At 34.0% G+C, this 26479-nt stretch overlaps 1 protein-coding gene across 1 annotated transcript in view; it reads left to right on the plus strand.

Annotated features, from left to right (window-relative positions):
- Positions 1–3641: 3641 nt before the first annotated feature.
- LOC134843835 (protein sel-1 homolog 3-like) overlaps positions 3642–26479 on the plus strand; it is a 29282-nt gene continuing 6444 nt past the window's right edge. Inside the window, exons 1-2 of the mRNA XM_063860128.1 lie at positions 3642–4133; positions 23630–23837. Of these exons, the coding sequence (XP_063716198.1) occupies positions 3749–4133; positions 23630–23837 (593 nt within the window). The 5' untranslated portion in view covers positions 3642–3748. The remainder of the gene's footprint in view (positions 4134–23629; positions 23838–26479) is intronic.

Here is a 26479-nt window from a genome sequence, read left to right on the forward strand (position 1 = left end):
GAAAGGGCGTGGAAAGTGGAGTGTAGAGCAATATGGGTATAATCCAACTATGGGAAAATATAAATAGTCCGAGTCATCGTTTGTAATTATGCTGTGAAAAGTTTGTCATAAGTTAATTTGTACATATCGTAGAATAAATAAAGTTTAATGTTTGGTATTAAGAGTAATGAACATAGTGAGTACTCTTTTATAGGTTTTGCTGATTTTTTTTTTTAGGAAAAAGTCTTAAAATTTGTTCACGCTCAATTTTGATTTTTCGCGGTTTGACTTGCATTTCTATTGTTAAAAGGAAGGCAAACTCGAGTGTAAAAGTCACGAAAAAGGTGATCGACTTGTAATTTCGAAAATGGAATTAATTATCAGATTTCCCATCGAAAGAAAAGTTTTGCCTATTGATCCAGTTTTCTCAAACTGTGTTTATAACAAATAAGTGTCCATAATAAATTGTTCTACAAATTCAAAGAGCTTTCAGGCCATCTATTTTTTTTCTTCGAAACTTAAAAGTTGAAGGTTTTTGAAATCAAAACAAGTCAGTTTTTTTTCCTGTTTCCTTGCGCTCGTACTCTTTTCCAATCTTCGATCGGCTATTTCGGCATTAAAAATTTTCTTTCTTTATTCAAGCTTTTATGTTACATGTAACGAACTGAAGACGTTTGTTGTTTTTTAGGGAAAAAGTTTATCACGCTCAAATATATCTTCCGCGGTTTGACCTTAGCGTTCTTTTTAAGGCAGAAAACGATTTCCAAATTACGATTGGAGTGTTTTCAAAGCAAATTAAGATTTCAAATAACAAAAGTGGGAAACGTGGAGCTTGTCTTTTTGTCATGGCTGTAAAAGTCAACTGTAAAAGACTGTCAAAAGACGCTAGAAAATTTACCTATTGATTCCGTTTTCTCTAAATAGATTAACTTTAAGAGAAAATCACTCCTCATAACAATTCATGAAATTCCAAGAATTTAAACGCGATATATTTTTCTTAGAAAATCGAAATCTGAGAAATCATAAAACAATTTAAAGCAATTTTTTTTAGTTCTGTGTTACTTTTTGCTAACCTCCTATTGGCTATGTTCTTGAGTTGGTTCTAAATTTATCATCGCCAATGTGGTATAACTTCAATATTTTAGTTTTTCTTTTTCTATTTATTTGGCTTTAAAGGTTTCGGCGTATGTTTTATTGCTTAAGTTGCCTCATATTATGTCATTCGATAAGCGAAAAAAGTCGGCTCAACGGGTGTCCAATCAACTAATGTCGGCTTTGTCACCCTTTTTTTAACATTCATTCCTATGCTAATTTAACTTTGCAGACCATCCGAGACAAAATTTTGCTAGATCTAGCTTTGTAGAAATGAAGATTTTATCTTATTTAGCTTTGTAAAATTATTATATAATTTGTTTTAAGCTTTTTATCTACCCTTTAAGCTTAATAGTGGTATAATTTCTGGGTGTACATTGTTAATCGGAAACCAATTACAATTATCTGGGGATTCTAAATTATTAGGCGGCCATGGCAACTGAAATTCCTGACCCTGTAGTTGGGTGCTGTCAGAGTACTCTCAAGGATTGCTAATTTTGTCTCCAAATGTGACGGGTGAAATCCTCGTAGTTATCGAGATATGACGTTTTTAGTGATTTTTTCAAAAAAAATTTCAGGAAACTTTAACAACATTTTTTTCTTCAAAATTTGAAATTCCCAACCCTGTAGTTGGGGGCTATCAGAGTACTCTCAGGGGTTGCGAACCTTGCCTCCAGTTGTGACTGCTCAAATCCTTGTAGTTATCGAGATATGACGTTTTTTATGATTTTTTCGAAAAAAAATTTCAGGAAACTTCAACGAAATTGTTTTCTTCAAATTTTGAAATTCCCAACCCTGTAGTTGGGGGCTCTCAGAGAGTACTCTCAGGGTTTACGAACCTTGCCTCCAATTATGACTGCTCTAATCCTTGTAGTTTTCGAGATACGACGTTTTTTGTGATTTTTTCCAAAAATTTGAAATAATTTTTCTCTTCAAAATTTTAAATTCTCTACCCTGATTTTGGGTGTTGTCAGGGTACTCTCAGTGGTTGCCAATCTTGCCTCCAATTATGACTACTCGAATTTTGTATAAATTTCGAGATTTGACGTTTTCGGGATTTGACGGAAAATTGGAATTATAAAGAAAGTTGATAAAATTTGAAATTACCAAACCTGTAATTGGGCCCTGTCAGAGCACACTAAAAACCTGCAGATCTGGTTTCCAATTTATGTGGTTTTCATGAGTTGTCAATAATTCGAAGCACCGGAGGAGCGGTACACGCTAGTTTTTGTTGAATTGCATAATTTAAACATAATTTGGTTTTATGCTTTCGAATTTTTTACATACAAAATTGTGTCGTTTTGTATCTGGTGCACCTTTTGCGGTATCGTAATGGCAATTAATTAACATATTTAGCTTGGTTATTAGTGGCTAGTTTTTGAGCATCCGTGGCTGAGTGGTTAGTGCTTGAGACTCAAAGTTGCAAGGTCGCAGATTTGAATCCTATACGTGCCGAGTTTTTGCTAATTCGAAGCTTTTTTCTAATTTTTCTTATTTCACTTGATAGAGCTGCTTCTTGGTCGTTTTCTCGCAAGTGTTTGCGAAGCGCAACTTTACCTCTGTGTAGAATTTTACTTGTCGAGATGTATTTTATTTTAAACTTTACCAGAAAAAAAACGTACGTTACCTACGAGTCCACTGCTTTCGCTTGCAAGAGCAAAAGACATGTACTCAGCGCTAGGTTTTCCCCCCGCTAACAACTTTGTAATGGGTGTGCTTTTGGAACCTAAGGTTTCTAGTACGAATTCCGGGCGGACCTTGTTTTTTCAGAAGGTTTGAAATTGATCGAGAGTTCAATTTTTGTTGGTTTTTTTTTTTTCAGGAAAAAGTCCTCGCGCTAAAAGTTGGTTTTTTTGCGGTTTAATTTTTTTTAAGCTCATTTCTTTTGTTAAAAGAAAGGCAAACTCCTCCATCGAACAGCAAAAAGTAAAGGTCACAAAAAACCTGACCGATTTCTAGTTTCGAAAGTAGATTTTATTTTTCAGATTTCTCAGCGGAATAAAAATTCTACATTTTGATCCAGTTTTCTCAAATAAATAAGTAACCCGCATAATAAATATTTCATGAAATTCATGTAGTTCTAAGACCATTTTTTTCTTTGAAATTCAAAAGTTGAAGCTTTTTTCAAAAAACATTCAGTTTTGTTCTCCTGTTTCCTTGCGTTCGTTGACTTTTTTCAAACTCTGTTGCCTATGTCTTATTAGGTTCTTTTTTTTCAACAGTTGTCGGTCAGATTTTCTTCGCAAAGGTTTGCGAAAAGATGGATTCATTATCGCATCTACTGAAGCTGAGGCTGAATATGGCCAGAAAAAGATGCCCGCTTCTGATTAAATTAAGCAGACTCCGGTACGCTCGGTCATCACTGAAGCTTTATAAGCTTACACTCAAAGTCTTGTACATCTTTGAGTGTAAGCTCGAAGATGTGAGGTTGAGAATGACATGAAAAGATGTATATAGTGTGGTTGAACGTGTCGCCATGCAATCTGTGCTCTATTGATTTTTCAACTTACTCGGATATATCCCATATATATTATAACGTCATCTATATAAAAAAGCGCACATCATGATCTTGAGCATCTAAGAGCTAACTGACATTATTCTCATTTTTTAAGTGTTGTTGTTTCATTTCTACAGAGGATATTTTTTCTCAGCTATCTTAAAAATTAACGTTAGAAATATGAGTTTATGGAGCTTATGGTTTCTGATAACCAGTACTGTTATTTTTATTGGTTTTATTGAATCTGAATCACCTGAACTCCCACAAGAGAGACAAGTAGTGGCATTTTTTGATAGATCTTCGTCTTTTGGAAAAATAAACAGAAAAGGAGTTTTCAATTTTCCTTTTGTATGTATTCAAACTCCGCAAAAAACTGTTGAAAAAATTCGTTTCGAATTGAAAACTTCGGAAGAAAATCTTTTTGTGAAAACAATTAAGTGCGCTGAATCGACAGAAAGCAAGAGACATAAACTAAGAGTCAAGTTACCGGCCGGTTACATTTTCAACTATGATTACTACCAGGAATGGATGATTTTCGAGGACTCAATTAGCGCTGTGCTTTCAGGTAAGAGAAATAATAATTGTTATTTTAGTAAATTATCTTTTCTTTTTATAACGCAAACCATAAACTTAAAACCAAAAAAGTACCACCAGTAACAACACGGTAACCAACAGAATTACGGTCTAGAATTTCTGACGCAATTTAATGCAATCCAGAGAAAGCTCGAAGGGGATTGAAAGTGGTATCATTCTCTTTCAGTCCTGGTTTATAAATCTAACTAATTCTCAAAAGATGGTGTGAGTTTTTGTTCCGACCATTTAAAAAATAGGAAGGAACTTTGTATTCGGGCGTTTTATTTTTTTTGTTTTCCACGCAAAATCAGATACCACCAATAATTATCGGACTGGGTTGAGTGATATATCATAAGAAAGCCCTTTCAGTCTTGATTCGAACTACATTGAAAAGTTTCCAAAAAATTCCCGGTGTCGAAAAAAAAACCGGTTTGAAAGTTTTGGTTTTTCGTCTTATTTCGAGCAAATTAAGCGAGCGAGCAGGCTCACTTCAGCTTAATAATGCCTAATTTAAGGTCTAAAATTTAGTTTTAAGCAAGCATATTAGTTTTTGGAGGTTTTAGCTTCATTGTAGGAACCAAAAACTTCAGAAAAGTTCATAAATTATCTGCAAAAAAAATTTAATTGAAAAAAAAATTGAAATAATATAGAACAAATTTATCCCGTTGGCCTATTTTACTATGAATGTCGAATATTCCTAAATTATAGTTTATAGTCAGATCCCTTTATCACACCACGCAGAAAAAATTAGTGCTTTTTTCAAATTAGTGTAAAGATAATGCTACTTTCGCAGTAACCTGCTATCCTTCTTTTTGCCTGCTCATAGACCGTTTAAGGTGGCCATGCCTGATCTTAGTTTTAATTCAAGTGCAGTTCTTCAGCCAAACTTTTGATTTAACTTACTCCCTTGCTGAGTTTTCCGATTAATAGCAGTAAAGCGTATGCCAAGTGCCCGCATCGTTTCAAAAAAGCAAGAAAGCCTCGTCGGAGTATTCTGTGATATTTTCAATCCTATCAGGTATTCGTGCTATCCTTAGTTATGATTAGTGGTGAAACATTCGCTTGAATATAGCCTTCGAATGTTTGCCAATAATGTTTGAAAATTCGCAGCCGTGGCCGAGTGGGTAAAGCACACGTCTCTCTCAACACGATGGTAATGCGTTCGAATCCCACTACACTTGGAGGGGTCCCAGAGTCATCCGCCTCCTCAAAGTGGGACCGCCTGCGGCGAAATGGAGGATATCTTTTTACCCAAGGTTGGTCCTGCACTGAGCAGGACCGGGGGCTAATAAAAATAAATTGGGTATTCCATTGAATTTTCAGTATTCTTGCGACAAAAATTGAAGGCTATTTTTTCCGTCCCTTTAAATCCAAATCCTATGTGCGTCAATTTTATGGTGTAACGAGGGATTTTACAAGGTTAAGTTTGCTGACCAAATATGTTTGACATAGCCTAATGAGTCCTCATGCCAATTTTTGTAGCAATCCGACAATTTGGACAAAATATTACTTGTAAAAATTCGCAGGTGGGTGGGGGGATGAAAATTAGCCAAGTTGAAAACCAATATTTAATTGCACTTGCGATCGGGAACATTGTAGGTGTAACTGCTAGTGTTGTTCATTGTAGTTTCACAAGGGATTCATAAGTTTTTTTCCGGCTCAGCTTGTGTCTGCTCAAAGATTGTCGGCTTTCTTTCTTCTTTGTCAGTTTTGTTCTGTTGCCAATTTAGCATTCAAATGTCTGGCATCCATTTTTGCCTAGAATGAACTTCTATCGAGACATATGAAAATAAAAATATTGGTACAGGTTTTTTCAACATTTTTCTCGGTTCGTGTTTTATTATGTTTGTGTTGTATCGCTAGTGTGCTAAGCTCTGCTTCGCCTATGTTGAAAGTTTTCATGTCGAATATTTTGCACGTTCACATGATCTCTAGTTAGTGGTGCTCTTTTGTTTGTAACAACTTTTCCAGCAGTGCTGAAAACACGCTCAGACGGGTTACTCGAGAATGTTGTGCAGCAGAACGCGAGTGAGTTTTGGATACTAAGTGTAAACAACTCAATAACAAGCAGATCAAATAGGGCCTAATATTCGCGAGAGCCTTCAATGGTTTTTCTCGAACAATTATTCTGTTGCAACACTTGTTATAATTCAGATGCTACTCTGTTTGTATTCTATTATTTTGTTTACTGGTATCTATAGTTGCTAAATATTTGTGTGCAATTACACAAGCATAGCTTGTGTTACACTATGAACTCTCTTTTTTTTCCAACTTAAGTCGCAAGAATTGTTGCGAGGCAATTGCTGCGACAAAATGTTCATTTTGAAAAAGTTCATTTTGATCCAGCTATTAAGTGCAGCCAATGCTAAAGATATTAAAACAGACTATTATATTAAAAATAGCACTTTAGCTTCAAGGTATCATGGATCTGTAGCTTAGAGGTAGGGAAGGAGACCAGCAACAAAATAAGAGGGTTCGAACCTGGGCAGGGTCGGATGTTTAAATAAACTTTTTCGTATACTAGTTAATTGCGTCCGCTCTATAAATTGAGGCATGTTAGTTGGTGTATTTCTTTTTTTTTCAAATTGACTGCTAATGCGTCATAATTGGCTTGCGTCACTTAGCAATTACATAGACTCATAACTGGCGTGCGTCACTTAGGAATTTTGTAGACCAAAGTTTTACTCATTCATTTTTTCCCAGTAGCGTTATCGGTCATATTTTTGCTTGTGTATGCGAAGTGAAACTTCGCCTCTGTATCGATATTTGTTTTCATCAATCTGCTTTTTTTATTTTGCATCTTTTTTCTTGCTACAAAATTTTTCGTTGTGTCTGATATGGTTTGAAAATTAAAGAAGCTCTGCTGGTGGCGTGAAAAACTGGTCTAAATTTTTCGGTAAACCGACTCAAATTTAGCGGAGACTTTTCATCTTCACGATAAACCTTTTTACAAGTTGCTTTTTTGTATCTGGAGAATTATGAGGTCTTGTTACCAGACTATCCATAATAATTTATTTTTGCACGGCACACCCATTATCACTCACCACGCTTTGGGTTTGTATCATTGCTCTATGTTCATAAAAATGCCAAACATGTATCTTCAGCTTCTCTGTCTAAGCCAGACCTTGATAAACAGACACTTTTACCTAAACTCGAAATCTCTTGGAATTTTTTTACTTCTCGGATCATGATTTACGGTGCATGTATGTATCATGATACATATTTTGTAACAGCATGGAAACCGGATACATATTTTAGTTAACCAACTTGTAAAAGTATCCTCATCATTTGCAGAGTGGAAAAACAGTTATTATATTCTACAAATCATTCTCTTGCGATTCATCAAAATATTTACCGTGTATTTTTTAAATTTAAGTCTTTTATTTTTTTTTTACTAAATCAAGACCTATGATTTAATTGCAGCTTTTCTGATAGATCCTATCATGCTTCCAATTTTTTTTAGCTTTTATAGGCCAATAAATAATGCAAAAGTTCAGTAAAAATTTTTTTTTCTGTTGATAGTTAAGACTAAAAACTAGTTTTTGATATAAATTGGATGCAATTTATCATTTTTTTAGCGCAAGTATCGTGAATTTGTCTGAGATCTCATTGTTTTGTTTCATTCAAATAAAGAGTTTTCAAAATAAATGAAAACAAAAGTCACTAGAACAAAGTATGAGGCTGTGAGTTAGGACTGTTTCATAAGAAAAGTCTGTATCATTTTTTTCTGTTTCTTTTAAAAGAGCTGCCTTTTGTTTTTCACGACGTTTTGATGCAAGATGCGGCTAAACTCATATTCACATATTTTACAATCTGTCAGAACTTAGCAAAACTTGAAATAATACTGGCCTATTGGTTTTCCTGAAAATGCTTTTTAGACTCAAACAATATAATTCTGTGTATACATGTCTGTTCTGGAGTTTGTCAAGGACCATTTTTGGGAAAGGTGGTAATGTTTAAAGACAGTTTAAAGTGCTCTGAGCCCGTTAGTACCATATAACTCAAGCCAGTGATAAACGTGGAACATTTCTTATCCATGGTACAACTTCTATGGGCACCTAGATTTTCATCTTGACAATGGAAGTTTTGAGCTTCGCTCTTCTTTGACTCTTTGTCAAATTGGCAGTTGAAACTTTATCGAATAATCAGCTAATTGGTACCAATTGCTCATTTTATATGGAATTTTACAGTCACCAGCGGCTTTTATAGATCGGAAATGAATATCTCAAGGAGCTGTTTTTCTCGAACCCTAATCGTCAAGCATTTTTCATTGAAGAAAACCACATTACGTGCACAAATTCTGGCGCCAAACTTTTTTCAATTGAAAAATATCAGCGCCAATTGCACATGCAGAAGCATATGGACATCTGCTATCTGTTTTAAGAAAACTTCAGGTTCTAAAAAATTAAAAACAAAACAGACATCAGCTGTCGAGCCATCGCTGGATGATTTCGACGATATTGTGGACTCAGAACACTTGACATCTCAAATAAATTCAATTGAAACTAACTTACGAGACACATTCGACAGAGAGATTATCCTACGACCACCTTTGTCAACGTTTGAGAATATTTTAGTCGAAGTTGTGGATAGTTCTTCGGGCTATTCTGAAAAAGTTGAGCTTAAAATGATTGCACAGTTAAAATCTACAGTTTCAGAAGTTTCTATCGATCCTGTTGATCCAAAAGACGTTGAAGCTATTGTGAAATCTTTGAAAGAAAATTATTCGCAATCGTGGCCTAAAATTGAAGATACTGAGCCGACGCCGACCATAAAAATTCAACTAATGCGAGTTACTAAACAGTACAGAGAGCAGTTATGTGACATAAGCAAGAGCAAGGCAAAAGTTGCAAAAGAAGAAGCCAAAAAAGTTTTTGACGTTGCCAACAAGAAAATTAATAAAATGAAGAAAAATGGAGAAATTATGGATGACGAGTATATAGCTGTGCGCGATGCTCTAGTCTTGTGGAATAAATTCAATATGACCAAGTTAGATAAACTATTGACTCATCAGACTTTGAAACTCATGAATGCTGATTAGACTCTCCGTTATTATTGTAAAAAAAAATCCTGCTGAATTGAGTTTTTGTGTTAACATAGATATTTTATTTACTGACCTTATCCATAAGATCACAAACAATTTTTATTCCAACTTTTGAAAAGCTGTTTTTATACATTTAACCATCCACTCTTTTTTAGAGAATGTAAAGAATCGAAATCGTAAGTTGCTGCATGAGCGATCTCCTTCGCGTAAGCAGCAAATACTGGCAACCAATTAAAGTCATGAGTTTTGACAAACTGGGACTGAAACTATAAATGACCCGGATTAATTGTCGAATCTTTATCTTTCTGTTTTGTGAGCTGATGGAAGTTAATGCGCGCAACAATAGGCAGATCATTTTTTTTCGTTCTCCCTCAAACTAAACAATCCCACTTTTAACTGACATTTAGGATTTTGCATCAAATATGTAAAATAATCAAGATCATATCTAATTAAATAATTTTAGCATAACATTTTTGTCCGTCTTCAGTGCTTAAGTTCTGTCTATTGCATCAGTACGTTGTTTCAATTTTTCATTGATGCTACTAAACATCCTGCAATTCTCGCGTAGATATATCAGAAGATATTAATCCACAAGTAACTCGATTAAATTTTATGCTTTCTTTTTTAATCAGTGTATGTGACTTGCCGTTGAGTCCACGTAAATTACGGTGAAAATGGTTTCGTTTAATTCACAATCATCGAAACAACATAAGTGAGTGGATTTAAGTCGACGGTGGCCATCGAGACCTTTTTGCCCCGGTTTGAAAACAAAAACTTTCAAAAATTAAATTTAATAGCAGTCAGTTTAGCTTAAACTTTTTTGTACTTCCTACAATATTGACGGTTCCAATTTTTAGGGGTCTGAAAGTAATCCATCGCAATTTAAAAATCATGAAATAGATAAACCCAAATTTTTACTAAAAAATGCTTTTTTTTAAGAGCTCCAAATAAATAAACACTGTTTTGTCAATACACAAAACGTTTTATAATTAATAATAATTGTAGTTCCTGCGAATTGCAGAGGAGCTATCAGTAGGCCTTAACAGTCCAGGATAGTCCATTTGTATTATCTCCCCTCATTCCAGACAGTGTTATTTTTGCTGAGCGAAGCTGTTTTTTTGCGACTCAAGGCCGTTTTTTTTGTGTCTAGAACTTTTACGTGGTACAACTATTGCAGCCAAATTTGGTCAGGTTGTGGTAGACCTGAAGCTGGAGGTCAAGTGAGAGCTTGTCCTCACACGCTATCATTGCCATGGCATGGGATCGAATACACGATCTGACGATTACCACTGTGCTAAGTTTTCTGCATTAATAACTAAAATTTCAAGCCAATTTTAATGTACGAGAATATTTTTGGTTCTACTATGGAATGATGTTTATCAGAATTGATGCAAATTTGTGAGAACGCCTGAAAATTTTGAACTCCCTCCATCATCCCACAAAGCAAAACGCCTTTTTAATCTCGGATATTTTCTACTGCCCGCGAATTAGTTATTGCAGAGTACATCATATTTCATCTAAGCATCATTTTCGTAGTGTTACGAGTGGTTTAATAACAAGTCATGGCGTGTAAAAAAACCTTCGGAACATCCTATCAGTCAGTATGTCAATTTTAAATCCAACCATTGAAAATAGGGAGGAACTTTGTTTTCGGGTGTGTTTTAGTTTTTTTCTATTTTTTTGCGTAAAATCAAACATGACAAGTAATCATCTGAGTAAGTCGAATGATTTATCTTATTAATGCAGTTTCATTCATGATTCGAACAACGTTAAAAATTTTCTAAAATTTTTTCCCAGCGCCGGGAAAACTAATTGAAATTTTTGAGTAGTTATCTGCTAAGAGCGAGTAAAGAGAGCAAATAGGTTTGTCTTGTAGAGGAGAAATAAGTTTCAATTCACCAGTCGAAAACCGATTTTTACTCCCGCGAAACTTTCGAAAGCTTCATGTAGCGCTTCTTTGTCAGTAAAAGTTTTTTAGAAAATCAAAAAATTAGAAAATTTTTTAACGTTTTTTTTTGTTTGTTACGCATTTTTTGAAGAGGACTGCTGACGATTATGTCTAATTCACTAACGTTCTAAGCTTTTTTTGTTTTTAGTTTTTATCTCATCTCGCATAAAATAGACAATAACACTTCGCATAAAAAACAATAAAAAGACAATTTGGTATTTACACGAGCATAGCTTGTGTTATAGTATGAACTTTCTTTTTTTTCCAACTAAGTCGCAAATATTGTTGCGATGCAAATGTTGTGACAAAATGTTGATTTTGAAAGTGCTCATTTTGATTCAGCTATTAAGTACAGCCAATGCTAAAGATATTTATACAGACTATCATATTACAAATAGCACTTTAGCTTCAAGGTATCATGGATCTGTAGCTTAGAGGTAGGGAAGGAGACCAGCAACAAAATAAGAGGGTTCGAACTTTGGTAGGGTCGGATATTTTAATGAACTTTTTCGTATACTAGTTAAATGCGTCCGCTCTATAGATTGAGGCATGTTAGTTGGTATATTTCGTTTTTTTTTTTCAAATTGACTGCTAATGCGTCATAATTGGCTTGCGTCACTTAGAAATTATGTAGACTCATAATTGGCGTGCGTCACTTAAGAAATTTTTAAGACTCTTAGTTTTATTCATTCATTTTTTCCCAGTAGCGTTATTGGTCATGTTTTTGCTTGTGTATGCTAAGTGCAACTTCGCCTCTGTGTATAAAAATCTCATGCATTTAAAAAGAAAATAATCAAGAGTGATAAATTTTTTAAGTTTGAGCTCAAGGCATTGATATCTTTTAGATGATAAAAAGAATTTTCAAAGTGGTTTAATAACAATCAGAATAGAATTGAGAAAAAAACATCTCACGGAGCGCTTTTTTTCTATCACTTTATTGAAAATGAGAATTTGAAAAAAATCGCTTGACAAAAAAACAAACTGCAGAAAAAAATTTCAAAAAATGTTGTGACTTTAGTTTAAAAAGAACTGATATTTTATCATAACTGCTGCTTTTGGAATAAAACGCGCCCAACATCAAGCTAATGCCCCGTGAAATAGCCCAACATTGATGATAATCTTACGGATTTCAAAAATGACCCAAAAAATTTTAATTGCAGAAGAAATGATTTTTGAAGCGTTTTGTTTTTGCAAAATCTTACAAAATTTAAATTTCAAACATTTTATAGCTGGGAAAGTAATTTAATAAATTGGTAATACCAGGAGCTGTGTTTTTTGCTCAGGTTCGCAATATTTAAATGCGGGCAATATTTATATATTTAAATGCGGGCTTCACTATCTCGCCATGGTTATGCTTTTTCAACGTATTATTTTTGCATGTTTAAGCTATATCGTATATTGCAATGGTTAAGAATTTTTTTTCGATTTTCCAATTTGATATTAGTAATTATTTTACCGAGTTTAAATTAAGCAGCCCAATTTCGATTTAGGGGTTGCGAATTTGGTCTCCAATTTTGAATGCCCGAATCATTTTAGTTAACGAGATAAGACAATTTTGGAGATTTTTTCCTAAGTTTTCAGAAATTTTAAATAACAAATTAATATACAAAACTTGAAGTTCCGAACCCTGTAGTTGGGTGCTGTCTGAGTACTCTAAGGAGTTACAAATCTTGCCTCCAAATATGACTGCCCAATTCTTAGTACTTTCCGAGATATGACGTTTTTTGTGATTTTTTCAGAAATTTTTCAGAAAACTTAATTTATTTTATATTTCTCAAAAATCTGAAAATCCCAACCTTGTAGTTGGGTGCTGTCAGAGTACTATCAAGGATCGCGAATCTTGCCTCCAAATATGACTGCTCAAATCCTTGTAGTTTTTATGACGTTTTTTTCGTGATTTTTTCAAAACGTGTTCAGAAAACTTGTATTAATTTTTTTCGCAACTTCCGAAATTCCCAATCCTGTAGTTGGGTCCTGTCAGAGTAATCTCAAAGATTGCGAACCTTGCCTCCAAATATGACTGGTCAATTTTTTTTATAGTTTTCGAGATATGATGTTTTTTGTGATTTTTTCAAAAAGTTTTCAGAAAACTTGTATTAATTTTTTTCGCAAATCTGAAATTCCCAACCCTGTAGTTGGGTCCTGTCAGAGTGCTCTCAAAGATTGCGAGTCTTGCCTCCAATTCTCACTCCTCAAATCCTTGTAGTTTTCTAGATATGACGTTTTTTGTGATTTTTTCAGAAATTTTTCAGAAAACTTAATTTAATTTATATTTCTCAAAAATCTGAAAATCCCAACCTTGTAGTTGGGTGCTGTCAGAGTACTATCAAGGATCGCGAATCTTGCCTCCAAATATGACTGCTCAAATCCTTGTAGTTTTTATGACGTTTTTTTCGTTATTTTTTCAAAACGTGTTCAGAAAACTTGTATTAATTTTTTTTCGCAACTTCCGAAATTCCCAATCCTGTAGTTGGGTCCTGTCAGATTAATCTCAAAGATTGCGAACCTTGCCTCCAAATATGACTGGTCAATTTTTTTTATAGTTTTCGAGATATGATGTTTTTTGTGATTTTTTCAAAAAGTTTTCAGAAAACTGGTATTAATTTTTTTCGCTAATCTGAAATTCCCAACCCTGTAGTTGGGTCCTGTCAGAGTGCTCTCAAAGATTGCGAGTCTTGCCTCCAATTCTCACTCCTCAAATCCTTGTAGTTTTCTAGATATGACGTTTTTTGTGATTTTTTCAGAAATTTTTCAGAAAACTTAATTTATTTTATATTTCTCAAAAATCTGAAAATCCCAACCTTGTAGTTGGGTGCTGTCAGAGTACTATCAAGGATCGCGAATCTTGCCTCCAAATATGACTGCTCAAATCCTTGTAGTTTTTATGACGTTTTTTTCGTGATTTTTTCAAAACGTTTTCAGAAAACTTGTATTAATTTTTTTCGCAAATCTGAAATTCCCAACCCTGTAGTTGGGTCCTGTCAGAGTGCTCTCAAAGATTGCGAGTCTTGCCTCCAATTCTCACTCCTCAAATCCTTGTAGTTTTCTAGATATGACGTTTTTTGTGATTTTTTCAGAAATTTTTCAGAAAACTTAATTTATTTTATATTTCTCAAAAATCTGAAAATCCCAACCTTGTAGTTGGGTGCTGTCAGAGTACTATCAAGGATCGCGAATCTTGCCTCCAAATATGACTGCTCAAATCCTTGTAGTTTTTATGACGTTTTTTTCGTGATTTTTTCAAAACGTGTTCAGAAAACTTGTATTAATTTTTTTCGCAACTTCCGAAATTCCCAATCCTGTAGTTGGGTCCTGTCAGAGTAATCTCAAAGATTGCGAACCTTGCCTCCAAATATGACTGGTCAATTTTTTTTATAGTTTTCGAGATATGATGTTTTTTGTGATTTTTTCAAAAAGTTTTCAGAAAACTTGTATTAATTTTTTTCGCAAATCTGAAATTCCCAACCCTGTAGTTGGGTCCTGTCAGAGTGCTCTCAAAGATTGCGAGTCTTGCCTCCAATTCTCACTCCTCAAATCCTTGTAGTTTTCTAGATATGACGTTTTTTGTGATTTTTTCAGAAATTTTTCAGAAAACTTAATTTAATTTATATTTCTCAAAAATCTGAAAATCCCAACCTTGTAGTTGGGTGCTGTCAGAGTACTATCAAGGATCGCGAATCTTGCCTCCAAATATGACTGCTCAAATCCTTGTAGTTTTTATGACGTTTTTTTCGTGATTTTTTCAAAACGTGTTCAGAAAACTTGTATTAATTTTTTTCGCAACTTCCGAAATTCCCAATCCTGTAGTTGGGTCCTGTCAGAGTAATCTCAAAGATTGCGAACCTTGCCTCCAAATATGACTGGTCAATTTTTTTTATAGTTTTCGAGATATGATGTTTTTTGTGATTTTTTCAAAAAGTTTTCAGAAAACTTGTATTAATTTTTTTCGCAAATCTGAAATTCCCAACCCTGTAGTTGGGTCCTGTCAGAGTGCTCTCAAAGATTGCGAGTCTTGCCTCCAATTCTCACTCCTCAAATCCTTGTAGTTTTCTAGATATGACGTTTTTTGTGATTTTTTCAGAAATTTTTCAGAAAACTTAATTTTTTTTTTATATTTCTCAAAAATCTGAAAATCCCAACCTTGTAGTTGGGTGCTGTCAGAGTACTATCAAGGATCGCGAATCTTGCCTCCAAATATGACTGCTCAAATCCTTGTAGTTTTTATGACGTTTTTTTCGTGATTTTTTCAAAACGTTTTCAGAAAACTTGTATTAATTTTTTTCGCAAATCTGAAATTCCCAACCCTGTAGTTGGGTCCTGTCAGAGTGCTCTCAAAGATTGCGAGTCTTGCCTCCAATTCTCACTCCTCAAATCCTTGTAGTTTTCTAGATATGACGTTTTTTGTGATTTTTTCAGAAATTTTTCAGAAAACTTAATTTGTTTTATATTTCTCAAAAATCTGAAAATCCCAACCTTGTAGTTGGGTGCTGTCAGAGTACTATCAAGGATCGCGAATCTTGCCTCCAAATATGACTGCTCAAATCCTTGTAGTTTTTATGACGTTTTTTTCGTGATTTTTTCAAAACGTGTTCAGAAAACTTGTATTAATTTTTTTCGCAACTTCCGAAATTCCCAATCCTGTAGTTGGGTCCTGTCAGAGTAATCTCAAAGATTGCGAACCTTGCCTCCAAATATGACTGGTCAATTTTTTTTATAGTTTTCGAGATATGATGTTTTTTGTGATTTTTTCAAAAAGTTTTCAGAAAACTTGTATTAATTTTTTTCGCAAATCTGAAATTCCCAACCCTGTAGTTGGGTCCTGTCAGAGTGCTCTCAAAGATTGCGAGTCTTGCCTCCAATTCTCACTCCTCAAATCCTTGTAGTTTTCTAGATATGACGTTTTTTGTGATTTTTTCAGAAATTTTTCAGAAAACTTAATTTTTTTTTTATATTTCTCAAAAATCTGAAAATCCCAACCTTGTAGTTGGGTGCTGTCAGAGTACTATCAAGGATCGCGAATCTTGCCTCCAAATATGACTGCTCAAATCCTTGTAGTTTTTATGACGTTTTTTTCGTGATTTTTTCAAAACGTTTTCAGAAAACTTGTATTAATTTTTTTCGCAAATCTGAAATTCCCAACCCTGTAGTTGGGTCCTGTCAGAGTGCTCTCAAAGATTGCGAGTCTTGCCTCCAATTCTCACTCCTCAAATCCTTGTAGTTTTCTAGATATGACGTTTTTTGTGATTTTTTCAGAAATTTTTCAGAAAATTTAATTTGTTTTATATTTCTCAAAAATCTGAAAATCCCAACCTTGTAGTTGGGTGCTGTCAGAGTACTATCAAGGATCGCGAATCTTGCCTCCAAATATGACTGCTCAAATCCTTGTAGTTTTTATGACGTTTTTTTCGTGATTTTTTCAAAACGTTTTCAGAAAACTTGTATTAATTTTTTTCGCAACTTCTGAAATTCCCAATCCTTTAGTTGGGTCCTGTCAGAGTAATCTCAAAGATTGCGAACCTTGCCTCCAAATATGACTGCTAAATTTTTTTAATAGTTTTCGAGATATGATGTTTTTTGTGTTTTTTTCAAAAAGTTTTCAGAAAAATCATATTAATTTTTTTTCGCAAAATCTGAAATTCCCAACCCTGTAGTTGGATGCTGTCAGAGTACTCTAAAGAGTTACAAATATGACTGTTCAAATCCTTATAGTTTTCGAGATACGACGTTTTTTGGGATTTTTTCAAAAAATTTTCAGAAAACTTGTATTAATTTTTTTCAAATTTTGAAATTCCCAACCCTGTAGTTGGGTCCTGTCAGAGTAATCTCAAAGATTGCGAAACTTGACACCAAATATGACTGCTCAATTCTTTGTTGTTTTCGAGACATGACATTTTTTGTGATTTTTTCAAAAGTTTTCAGGAAACTTAAATTATTATTGGTTTTTAAAAATCTGAAGTTCTCAACCCTGTAGTTAGATCCTGTCAGAGTACTCTCAAAGATTGCGAATCTTGCCACCAAATATGACTGCGCAATTCTTTGTAGTTTTCGAGATATGACGTTTTTTGTGATTTTTTCAAAAGTTTTCAGAAAACTTAAATTATTATTGGTTTTAAAAATCTGAAATTCCCAACCCTGTAGTTGGGTCCTGTCAGAGTACTCTCAAAGATTGCGAATCTTGCCACCAAATATGACTGCTCAATTCTTTGTAGTTTTCGAGATATGACGTTTTTTGTGATTTTTTCAAAAAGTTTTCAGAAAACCTAAATTAACATTGGTTTTTAAAAATTGAAATTTCCAACCCTGTATTTAGGTCCTGTCAGAGTACTCTCAAAGATTGCGAATCTTGACTCCAAGTATGACTGCTCACTTCTTTGTAGTTATCGAGATATGATGTTTTTTGATTTTTTCAAAATTTTCAAAGTTTTAATTAAATATTTTTCAAAATTTGAAATTCCATCCGCTATAGTTCGGCGTTGTCAGGGTACTCTAAAGAGTTGCAAATCTTGCCACTTGCGACTGTTGAACGCGACTGCTTAAATGCTTTTAGTGTCCGAGATGTGACGTTTTTTGATTTTTTCAAAGTTTCTCAAAGAACTTATCAACAAAGAAATTCAAAAAATTTGAAACTACTAACTTGATAAAGATACAACCTTATTGTCAGCGTACACCCAGGCGTCTCAAATCTTGCCTCTTAAAATGAATTCTCAAATCTTTTTACTTTCCGAGATGAGACGTTTTTTCAATTTTGTTTTCGGGAAACTTAGGTTTAAAAAAAATTCACAAAATTTTGGATTCCTAACCCTATAGTAGGGTGCTCTCAAGGACTCTCAGTGGTTGCAAATCTGGCCTCCAAATTTCTCCAGAGGCCCATTAAGTTTTCGAGATGACGCTTTTAAAATAGGAATTAAAAAAATTTAAAAGTTTGAAATTACCAACCCTGTTATTGGGTGCAGTCAGAGTACACTAAAAGTTTGCAGATGTTGTTTCCAATATATGCGTTTTTTCTTGAGTTGTCGAAAAATTTCGAAGCACCGAAGGTGCGTTAAACGCTAGTCTATTATATATTTAAATGCGGGCTTCACTATCTCGCCATGTTTAAGCTTTTTCAACGCATTATTTTTGCATGTTTAAGCTATATCGTATATTGCAATGGTTAAGAGCATTTTTTTTTTGATTTTCCAATTTGAATTTAGTGGTTATTTTACCGAGTTTGAATTAAGCAGCCCAATATCGAATTAGGAGCTGCCAATTTGGCCTCCAATTTTGAATGCCCGAATCATTCTAGTTAACGAGATAAGACGATTTTTGAGATTTTTTCAGAAATTTTAGAAATTTCAAAAAACAAATAATTTACAAAACTTGAAGTTCCCAACCCTGTAGTTGGGTACTGTCAGAGTACTATCAAGGATTGCGAGTCTTGCCTCCAAATATGACTGCTCAAATCCTTGTAGTTTTTGAGATATGACGTTTTTTTGTGATTTTTCAAAAATTTTCAGAAAAATTAAATTATTATTTTTTAAACATCTGAAATTCCCAACCCTGTAGTTGGGTACTGTCAGGTTACTATCAAGAATTGCGAGTCTTGCCTCCAAATATGACTGCTCAAATCTTTGTAGTTTTCGAGATATGACGAATTTTGTGATTTTTTCAAAAAAATTTCAGAAAATTTGTATTATTTTTTTCCGCAAATCTGAATTTCCCAACCCTGTAGTTGGGTCCTGTCAGAGTGCTCTCGAAGATTGCGAGTCTTGCCTCCAATTCTCACTTCTCAATTCCTTGTAGTTTTCTAGATATGACGTTTTTTGAGATTTTTTCAAATGTTTTTCAAAATTTGAAATTCCATCCGCTATAGTTCGGCGTTGTCAGGGTACTCTAAAGAGTTGCAAATCTTGCCACTTGCGACTGTTGAACGCGACTGCTTAAATGCTTTTAGTGTCCGAGATGTGACGTTTTTTGATTTTTTCAAAGTTTCTCAAAGAACTTATCAACAAAGAAAATCAAAAAATTTGAAACTACTAACTTGATAAAGATACAACCTTATTGTCAGCATACACCCAGGCGTCTCAAATCTTGCCTCTTAAAATGAATTCTCAAATCCTTTTACTTTCCGAGATGAGACGTTTTTTCAATTTTTTTTTTTCGGGAAACTTAGGTTTAAAAAAAAATTCACAAAATTTTGGATTCCTAACCCTATAGTAGGGTGCTCTCAGGGACTCTCAGTGGTTGCAAATCTGGCCTCCAAATTTCTCCAGAGGCCCATTAAGTTTTCGAGATGACGCTTTTAAAATGGAATTAAAAAAATTTAAACGTTTGAAATTACCAACCCTGTTATTGGGTGCAGTCAGAGTACACTAAAAGTTTGCAGATGTTGTTTCCAATATATGCGGTTTTTCATGAGTTGTCGAAAAATTTTGAAGCACCGGAGGTGCGTTAAACGCTAGTCTTTTTTATATTTAAATGCGGGCTTCACTATCTCGCCATGTTTAAGCTTTTTCAACGCATTATTTTTGCATGTTTAAGCTATATCGTATATTGCAATGGTTAAGAGTTTTTTTTTCATTTTCCAATTTGATTTTAGTGGTTATTTTACCGAGTTTGAATTAAGCAGCCCAATATCGAATTATGAGCTGCGAATTTGGTCTCCAATTTTGAATGCCCGAATCATTTTAGTTAACGAGATAAGACGATTTTTGAGATTTTTTCAGAAATTTTCAGAAATTTCAAATAACAAATAATTTACAAAACTTGAAGTTCCCAACCCTGTAGTTGGGTACTGTCAGAGTACTATCAAGGATTGCGAGTCTTGCCTCCAAATATAACTGCTCAAATCCTTGTAGTTTTCGAGATATGACGTTTTTTGTGATTTTTCAAAAATTTTCAGAAAATTTAAATTATTTTTTTTAAAAAATCTGAAATTCCCAACCCTGTAGTTTGGTACTGTCAGGGTACTATCAAGGATTGCGAGTCTTGCCTCCAAATATGACTGCTCAAATCCTTGTAGTTTTTGAGATATGACGTTTTTTTTGTGATTTTTCAAAAATTTTCAGAAAACTTAAATTATTATTTTTTAAACATCTGAAATTCCCAACCCTGTAGTTGGGTACTGTCAGGTTACTATCAAGAATTGCGAGTCTTGCCTCCAAATATGACTGCTCAAATCTTTGTAGTTTTCGAGATATGACGAATTTTGTGATTTTTTCAAAAAATTTTCAGAAAATTTGTATTATTTTTTTTCGCAAATCTGAAATTCCCAACCCTGTAGTTGGGTCCTGTCAGAGTGCTCTCAAAGATTGCGAGTCTTGCCTCCAATTCTCACTTCTCAAATCCTTGTAGTTTTCTAGATATGACGTTTTTTGTGATTTTTTCAAAATTTTCAAAGTTTAAATTAAATGTTTTTCAAAATTTGAAATTCCATCCGCTATAGTTCGGCGTTGTCAGGGTACTCTAAAGAGTTTCAAATCTTGCCACTTGCGACTGTTGAACGCGACTGCTTAAATGCTTTTAGTGTCCGAGATGTGACGTTTTTTGATTTTTTCAAAGTTTCTCAAAGAACTTATCAACAAAGAAATTCAAAAAATTTGAAACTACTATTTTGATAAAGATGCAACCTTATTGTCAGCGTACACCCAGGCGTCTCAAATCTTGCCTCTTAAAATGAATTCTCAAATCTTTTTACTTTCCGAGATGAGACGTTTTTTCAATTTTTTTTTTTCGGGAAACTTAGGTTTAAAAAAAAATTCACAAAATTTTGGATTCCTAACCCTATAGTAGGGTGCTCTCAGGGACTCTCAGTGGTTGCAAATCTGGCCTCCAAATTTCTCCAGAGGCCCATTAAGTTTTCGAGATGACGCTTTTAAAATGGAATTAAAAAATTTAAACGTTTGAAATTACCAACCCTGTTATTGGGTGCAGTCAGAGTACACTAAAAGTTTGCAGATGTTGTTTCCAATATATGCGGTTTTTCATGAGTTGTCGAAAAATTTTGAAGCACCGGAGGTGCGTTAAACGCTAGTCTTTTTTATATTTAAATGCGGGCTTCACTATCTCGCCATGTTTAAGCTTTTTCAACGCATTATTTTTGCATGTTTAAGCTATATCGTATATTGCAATGGTTAAGAGTTTTTTTTTGATTTTCCAATTTGATTTTAGTGGTTATTTTACCGAATTTGAATTAAGCAGCCCAATATCGAATTATGAGCTGCGAATTTGTTCTCCAATTTTGAATGCCCGAATCATTTTAGTTAACGAGATAAGACGATTTTTGAGATTTTTTCAGAAATTTTCAGAAATTTCAAATAACAAATACTTTACAAAACTTGAAGTTCCCAACCCTGTAGTTGGGTACTGTCAGAGTACTATCAAGGATTGCGAGTCTTGCTTCCAAATATGACTGCTCAAATCTTTGTAGTTTTTGAGATATGACGAATTTTGTGTTTTTTTCAAAAAATTTTCAGAAAACTTGTATTAATTTTTTTCGCAAATCTGAAATTCCCAACCCTGTAGTTGTTGGGTCCTGTCAGAGTGCTCTCAAAAATTGCGAGTCTTGCCTCCAATTCTCACTTTTCAAATCCTTGTAGTTTTCTAGATATGACGTTTTTTGTGATTTTTTTCAAAAGTTTTCAGAAAACCTAAAATATTATTATTTTTTGAAAACCTGAAATTTATAACCCTGTAGTTAGGTCCTGTCAGAGTACTCTCAAAGATTGCGAATCTTGCCTCCAAGTATGACTGCTCAATTCTTTGTAGTTTCCGAGATATGACGTTTTTTGTGATTTTTTCAAAAATTTTCAGAAAACTTAAATTATTATTGGTTTTTAAAAATCTGAAATTCCCAACCCTGTAGGTAGGTATGTCAGAGTACTCTCAAAGATTGCGAATCTTGCCTCCAAGTATGACTGCTCAATTCTTTGTAGTTTCCGAGATATGACGTTTTTTGTGATTTTTTCAAAAATTTTCAGAAAACTTAAATTATTATTGGTTTTTAAAAATCTGAAATTCCCAACCCTGTAGGTAGGTATGTCAGAGTACTCGCAAGGATTGCAAATCGTGCGTCCAAATATGACTGCTCACTTCTTTGTAGTTATCGAGATGTGACGTTTTTTTGATTTTTTCAAAATTTCTCGAAGAAATTATGTACAAAGAAATTCAAAAAATTTGAAACTATCAACTCGATGAAGATACAATCTTATTGCTAGCGTACACCCTGGCGTCTAAAATCTTACCTCTTGTTATGAATGCTCAAATTCTTTTAGTTTCCGAGATAAGACGTTTTTTTCAGTTTTTTTCCGGGAAACTTAGGTTTAAAAAAATTCACAAAATTTTGAATTCCTAACCCTATAGTAGGGTGCTCTCAGGGACTCTCAGTGGTTGCAAGTCTGGCCTCCAAATTTCTCCAGAGGCCCATTAAGTTTTCGAGATGACGCTTTCAAAATGGGAAATAAAAAATTTAAAAAGTTCGAAATTACCACCCCTGTAATTAGGTGCAGTCAGAGTACACCAAAGTTTGCAGATGTTGTTTCCAATATATGCGGTTTTTCATGAGTTGTCGAAAAATTTTGAAGCACCGGAGGTGCGATGAACGCTAGTTAATCCAAAATTAGCACGCATCGCAACTTTTTTTTTGCTGATGTTGTTTGATCACACTGGAAGATTGAATCTACCATTGCGTCCGTAAGAAAGATGAGAAGGTTACTAAGACTTTGTTGAAATAGTTAAAGGATAATTCAAATAATCTTTTAGGGGTGCACCAAGAATTTTTTGAGAAGTTGATTTTTTAATTGTTAAATTTGGGCAATCGCCATGCTTACAACTCGGCCAATTTGTTTTTCCGGTTCCGAGCACTGCTGGAAGATTCAAAAAACCATTCTACCTCTGGTGTGTGGTCAATTTTTGTCTGATGAACGACTTCACCTGGTTTTGAATTTTGGCTTCATTTCAATTAATCAGTGCTCAGCACTGTCCGCGTTGTTAATTTTGAGAGAAAACTGAGTCAGTGACTCTCAAGGTTGTTTTGCAGACTTTTTCTTAGATGGCTAGAATTCAATACGTTCTTTTCTACAGGCAAAAATCGTTAAGCTTAATTTTATTTATATTTAGACTTCCGCGAAACAATGACAAACCGATTAGTGTTTAAATTTTCAATTTTAAAATCTGAGACGTTCCTTCATATTCGACAGCTCGCTGCTTATTTTGGATCAGTTTTTGAAAATAAATGTTTTATCCGGCTTCATTTTCAAAAATTTTGTCGACAAAGTTTTTTCGTTGAGCTGCGTCATGGTTTTTTTTAGCTTGAGCCTTTTGTCTAAATCCACTATGAGCCCCGCCTGTTGTTTGAGTGTGAGACTCTTAATCATGTATATAAAAAACAAGAGCTCGCCATGTCATTTGGACCAACTTTTGAAAATAAATATTTTTATTGTTAACCTCATTATTTCGAGAAATATTTGAAACTAAAGTTCAGTTTTGTAATTTCGCTTTGAAATTCATTCATTTCTAGTAACCTTCAAAAATCAACTGGCATTGGTGAAGCAGGATTCTATCAAGATACTTCTCAAACCAGTCTACCAGCGTCCCTTCAGACCTCCAGATGAGTGCCTCACCTTCTTCGGGAGACTCTTGTTGTCCGAGGATCGAGCCACGATTCCAGCCTGTCCTCTAGACAATGACGTCATTGAGATGATTGGGAACAGACCTGTGGTGTTCACGTTAGTTATACAACTGGAGAAAAAACTAGGCAAAATTGCACTTGAAAAAATTATCAAGTACTAATGCACGAAGCGAGTTTTATTGTTTTGGCTAGCTGAAAAAAAATTGTCAAAGAATATTTTTCCAAGTTGGGTTTGTTTCCGAGTTTTAGTAAACCAATTTTGCCATTCGATTGCTTAACGAAATTTAAGCATTTTCTTTGAAAATTTTTCTCTCTAAAATTTGGCTCCAATTCGCCTGAAACTTAAGCGTAATTTTAGCGCTGAACGAAAACTTTTACTATGTGCTAAGCTGTTTTCAACGAAAGATTTTAATTTTATGCAGGTATAAACTAGTGATGTAGCATCTCAAGTCTTCCAGTTCAGTTTTTTCAACGAAAGTTTTTTGTTTCAGTTATCCGGTTATCTGGATTGTATGTACTATTGGTTTCTATTTAGGTTTTAATTCAACTAGCATGATCTCTTTTTCCGATTAGATGCAAAATATCAATGCTGCTTGATAAATTTTGTGTCAAAGCTGTATAATTAAATCTTCGCTGCTTTTTTGTCTAAGGAAAGTCACTCTTAATCGGCCATTGCATCCCGCATGCTCCAAAAGAATTTAATTGTTGAAGAATTGGTATTCGCTCCTGGCTTGTATTAATTTTTCTTCGACCTCTAAGGACTCTTTTTTTCGTTATTTGCTGCGTGAGTTTGAGAATCGCAGCTTCTTCTCTGTGTAGAACACGGTGAAATAAAAAATTCATCTATTGCTTCATTTTCTCAAACTTGGTTGTTCTAGAAAGATGCCGTTTCTTCTTTACTAAGCGATCATTGCTGTTTGATTGCTTAGTAATCTATCCTAAATTATAAGTCGCACCTGAGTTGGGTCCGCTTCTTTTGGGTCGTCTAGAGAAGTCTTGTCCAGTGGTCTTCGTGCTCTGATTTGTCTAGTTCGCGAATATCTCGAGTTACTATTTTATCGAAGTCAGAGAAAAAACTAATTTCTGTTTTTATTCAAAAAAAGTGCTTTTTATAATTTTGTAAAATTGAAAAGGAAAACTTATTTATTTGGAAACTGAAATTATTAGAATAGAGAACTTGCTGCTAAGTGAGCAAAATGAAACACTGAAGGTTTCAGGCCAGTCTTTTTGCTCGTAAGCATAAACCGGCGGCTGATTGATCTATTAAAGTACTCAGGTTTCACCTGCTCCTTTAATCTCCCTTCATCACAAGAGAATTTTCAACTAGATTTTATTTGATTTTTACAAATCAAATATCCCTAACTTTTTAGTCCCCTCTGATTAAAACCGCAGCCTTCAGCTCGATTTTATTAAAAATTCAGTATTTTCTCTGATGTATCATATTCCAGGTGCATCTCTGCTTAATCAAAGCAAGGAGAAACCCTGGGCAGCCGGCAAGACTATTAAATATTAATTCTTTTTAATTTAAGTTATAGTTAAAAGGGACGTGTAAGTAATCGCCGCCCTGATGAAATACTGAGCATGAAAAAATGAGAAAAATACGACAAGTTTTTAAAAAGTAGTGGATTTTTCAAAACAAAATTTTATAGTCCTAATAAGAATAAATCAGTCAATGTACCTCAATAGAGGTATTGTTTTCAATGGCACGCTCCAATTTAGAATTGGGTTGTTAAATAAACATTTTAGACAAGGGTGCTTTGTGTGTATAGAACTTACAATAATACACTTCGAATTCAAAAAGAGTCATGTTAAGGTACTTTGCTTCTCGATAGCTCTAAATTTGGAAATTAATGAGCTAATAATTAATTTAAAACATTTTGAGCTTAAAATTTTGAAGAAAAAAAAACGTCTTTCTTGATTTTTGTTACAACTTTCAACGACGATGCCGGATTAAAACTTGTTCTTCGGGTGTTTTTTTTCTCCAGACAAATTTCGTCTTTTTAACTAGCAGTGTTTGATGGATTTTTTTTGTATCATTCGAAAGTTATTGTTGTCCTGAGCTCAAATTTAAAAATATCTATATTTCAGCTGTGATCATTTATGTACTTTATTTCAGCTGTGATCATTTATGTACTTTATTTCAGCTGTGATCATTTATGTGAAGTTATGAGTGTTCAAAAATATCACTTTGTACTTAGTATAGCTCGTGGGGGATGATTGTCTAAAAACCTCAAAAATAATGAAGTTTTTTTTAGAATTTCGTTTATTTTTTATTTCGGTTAAAACCGAACACTATTCCATAGACCTTAAAATGCAGCCGGAACACTCAGGGCTTTGTTTAAGCGAGCAGCACGAAAAATGCGCTGCACGAAACTACTAGTTTTAAGTTCACGCGTAGTATAGCTGACGATTTTCGCAGTGAGTTGGTGCAAGCTGATCGATTCAACTTTGAAATAAGATACAAAAAATCATTAAATTTTTTTTGAATCAAACTTATTGAATGTTCGAAGTTTTTGATTCCCAAAACGGCAATAAAAATCAAAAAATTATTTCACTCGAGTAAAATTAAAATTAAGCATAAACTAGCTATTTTAAACGGCCTAGCTTAAGCATAAATAAACCGGTTTTTCTAACCGGTTTTTCTCGACACTGGGAAAATTTTTTCTAATTTATTTAATATCATTTGAATAACAAGTGAAAAATTTTTAATATGATATATCACTCAACTCTCTGCGATGA

The sequence above is a fragment of the Symsagittifera roscoffensis genome, chromosome 4 (assembly GCF_963678635.1).
Source record: "Symsagittifera roscoffensis chromosome 4, txSymRosc1.1, whole genome shotgun sequence".
Lineage (NCBI taxonomy): Eukaryota > Metazoa > Xenacoelomorpha > Acoela > Convolutidae > Symsagittifera > Symsagittifera roscoffensis.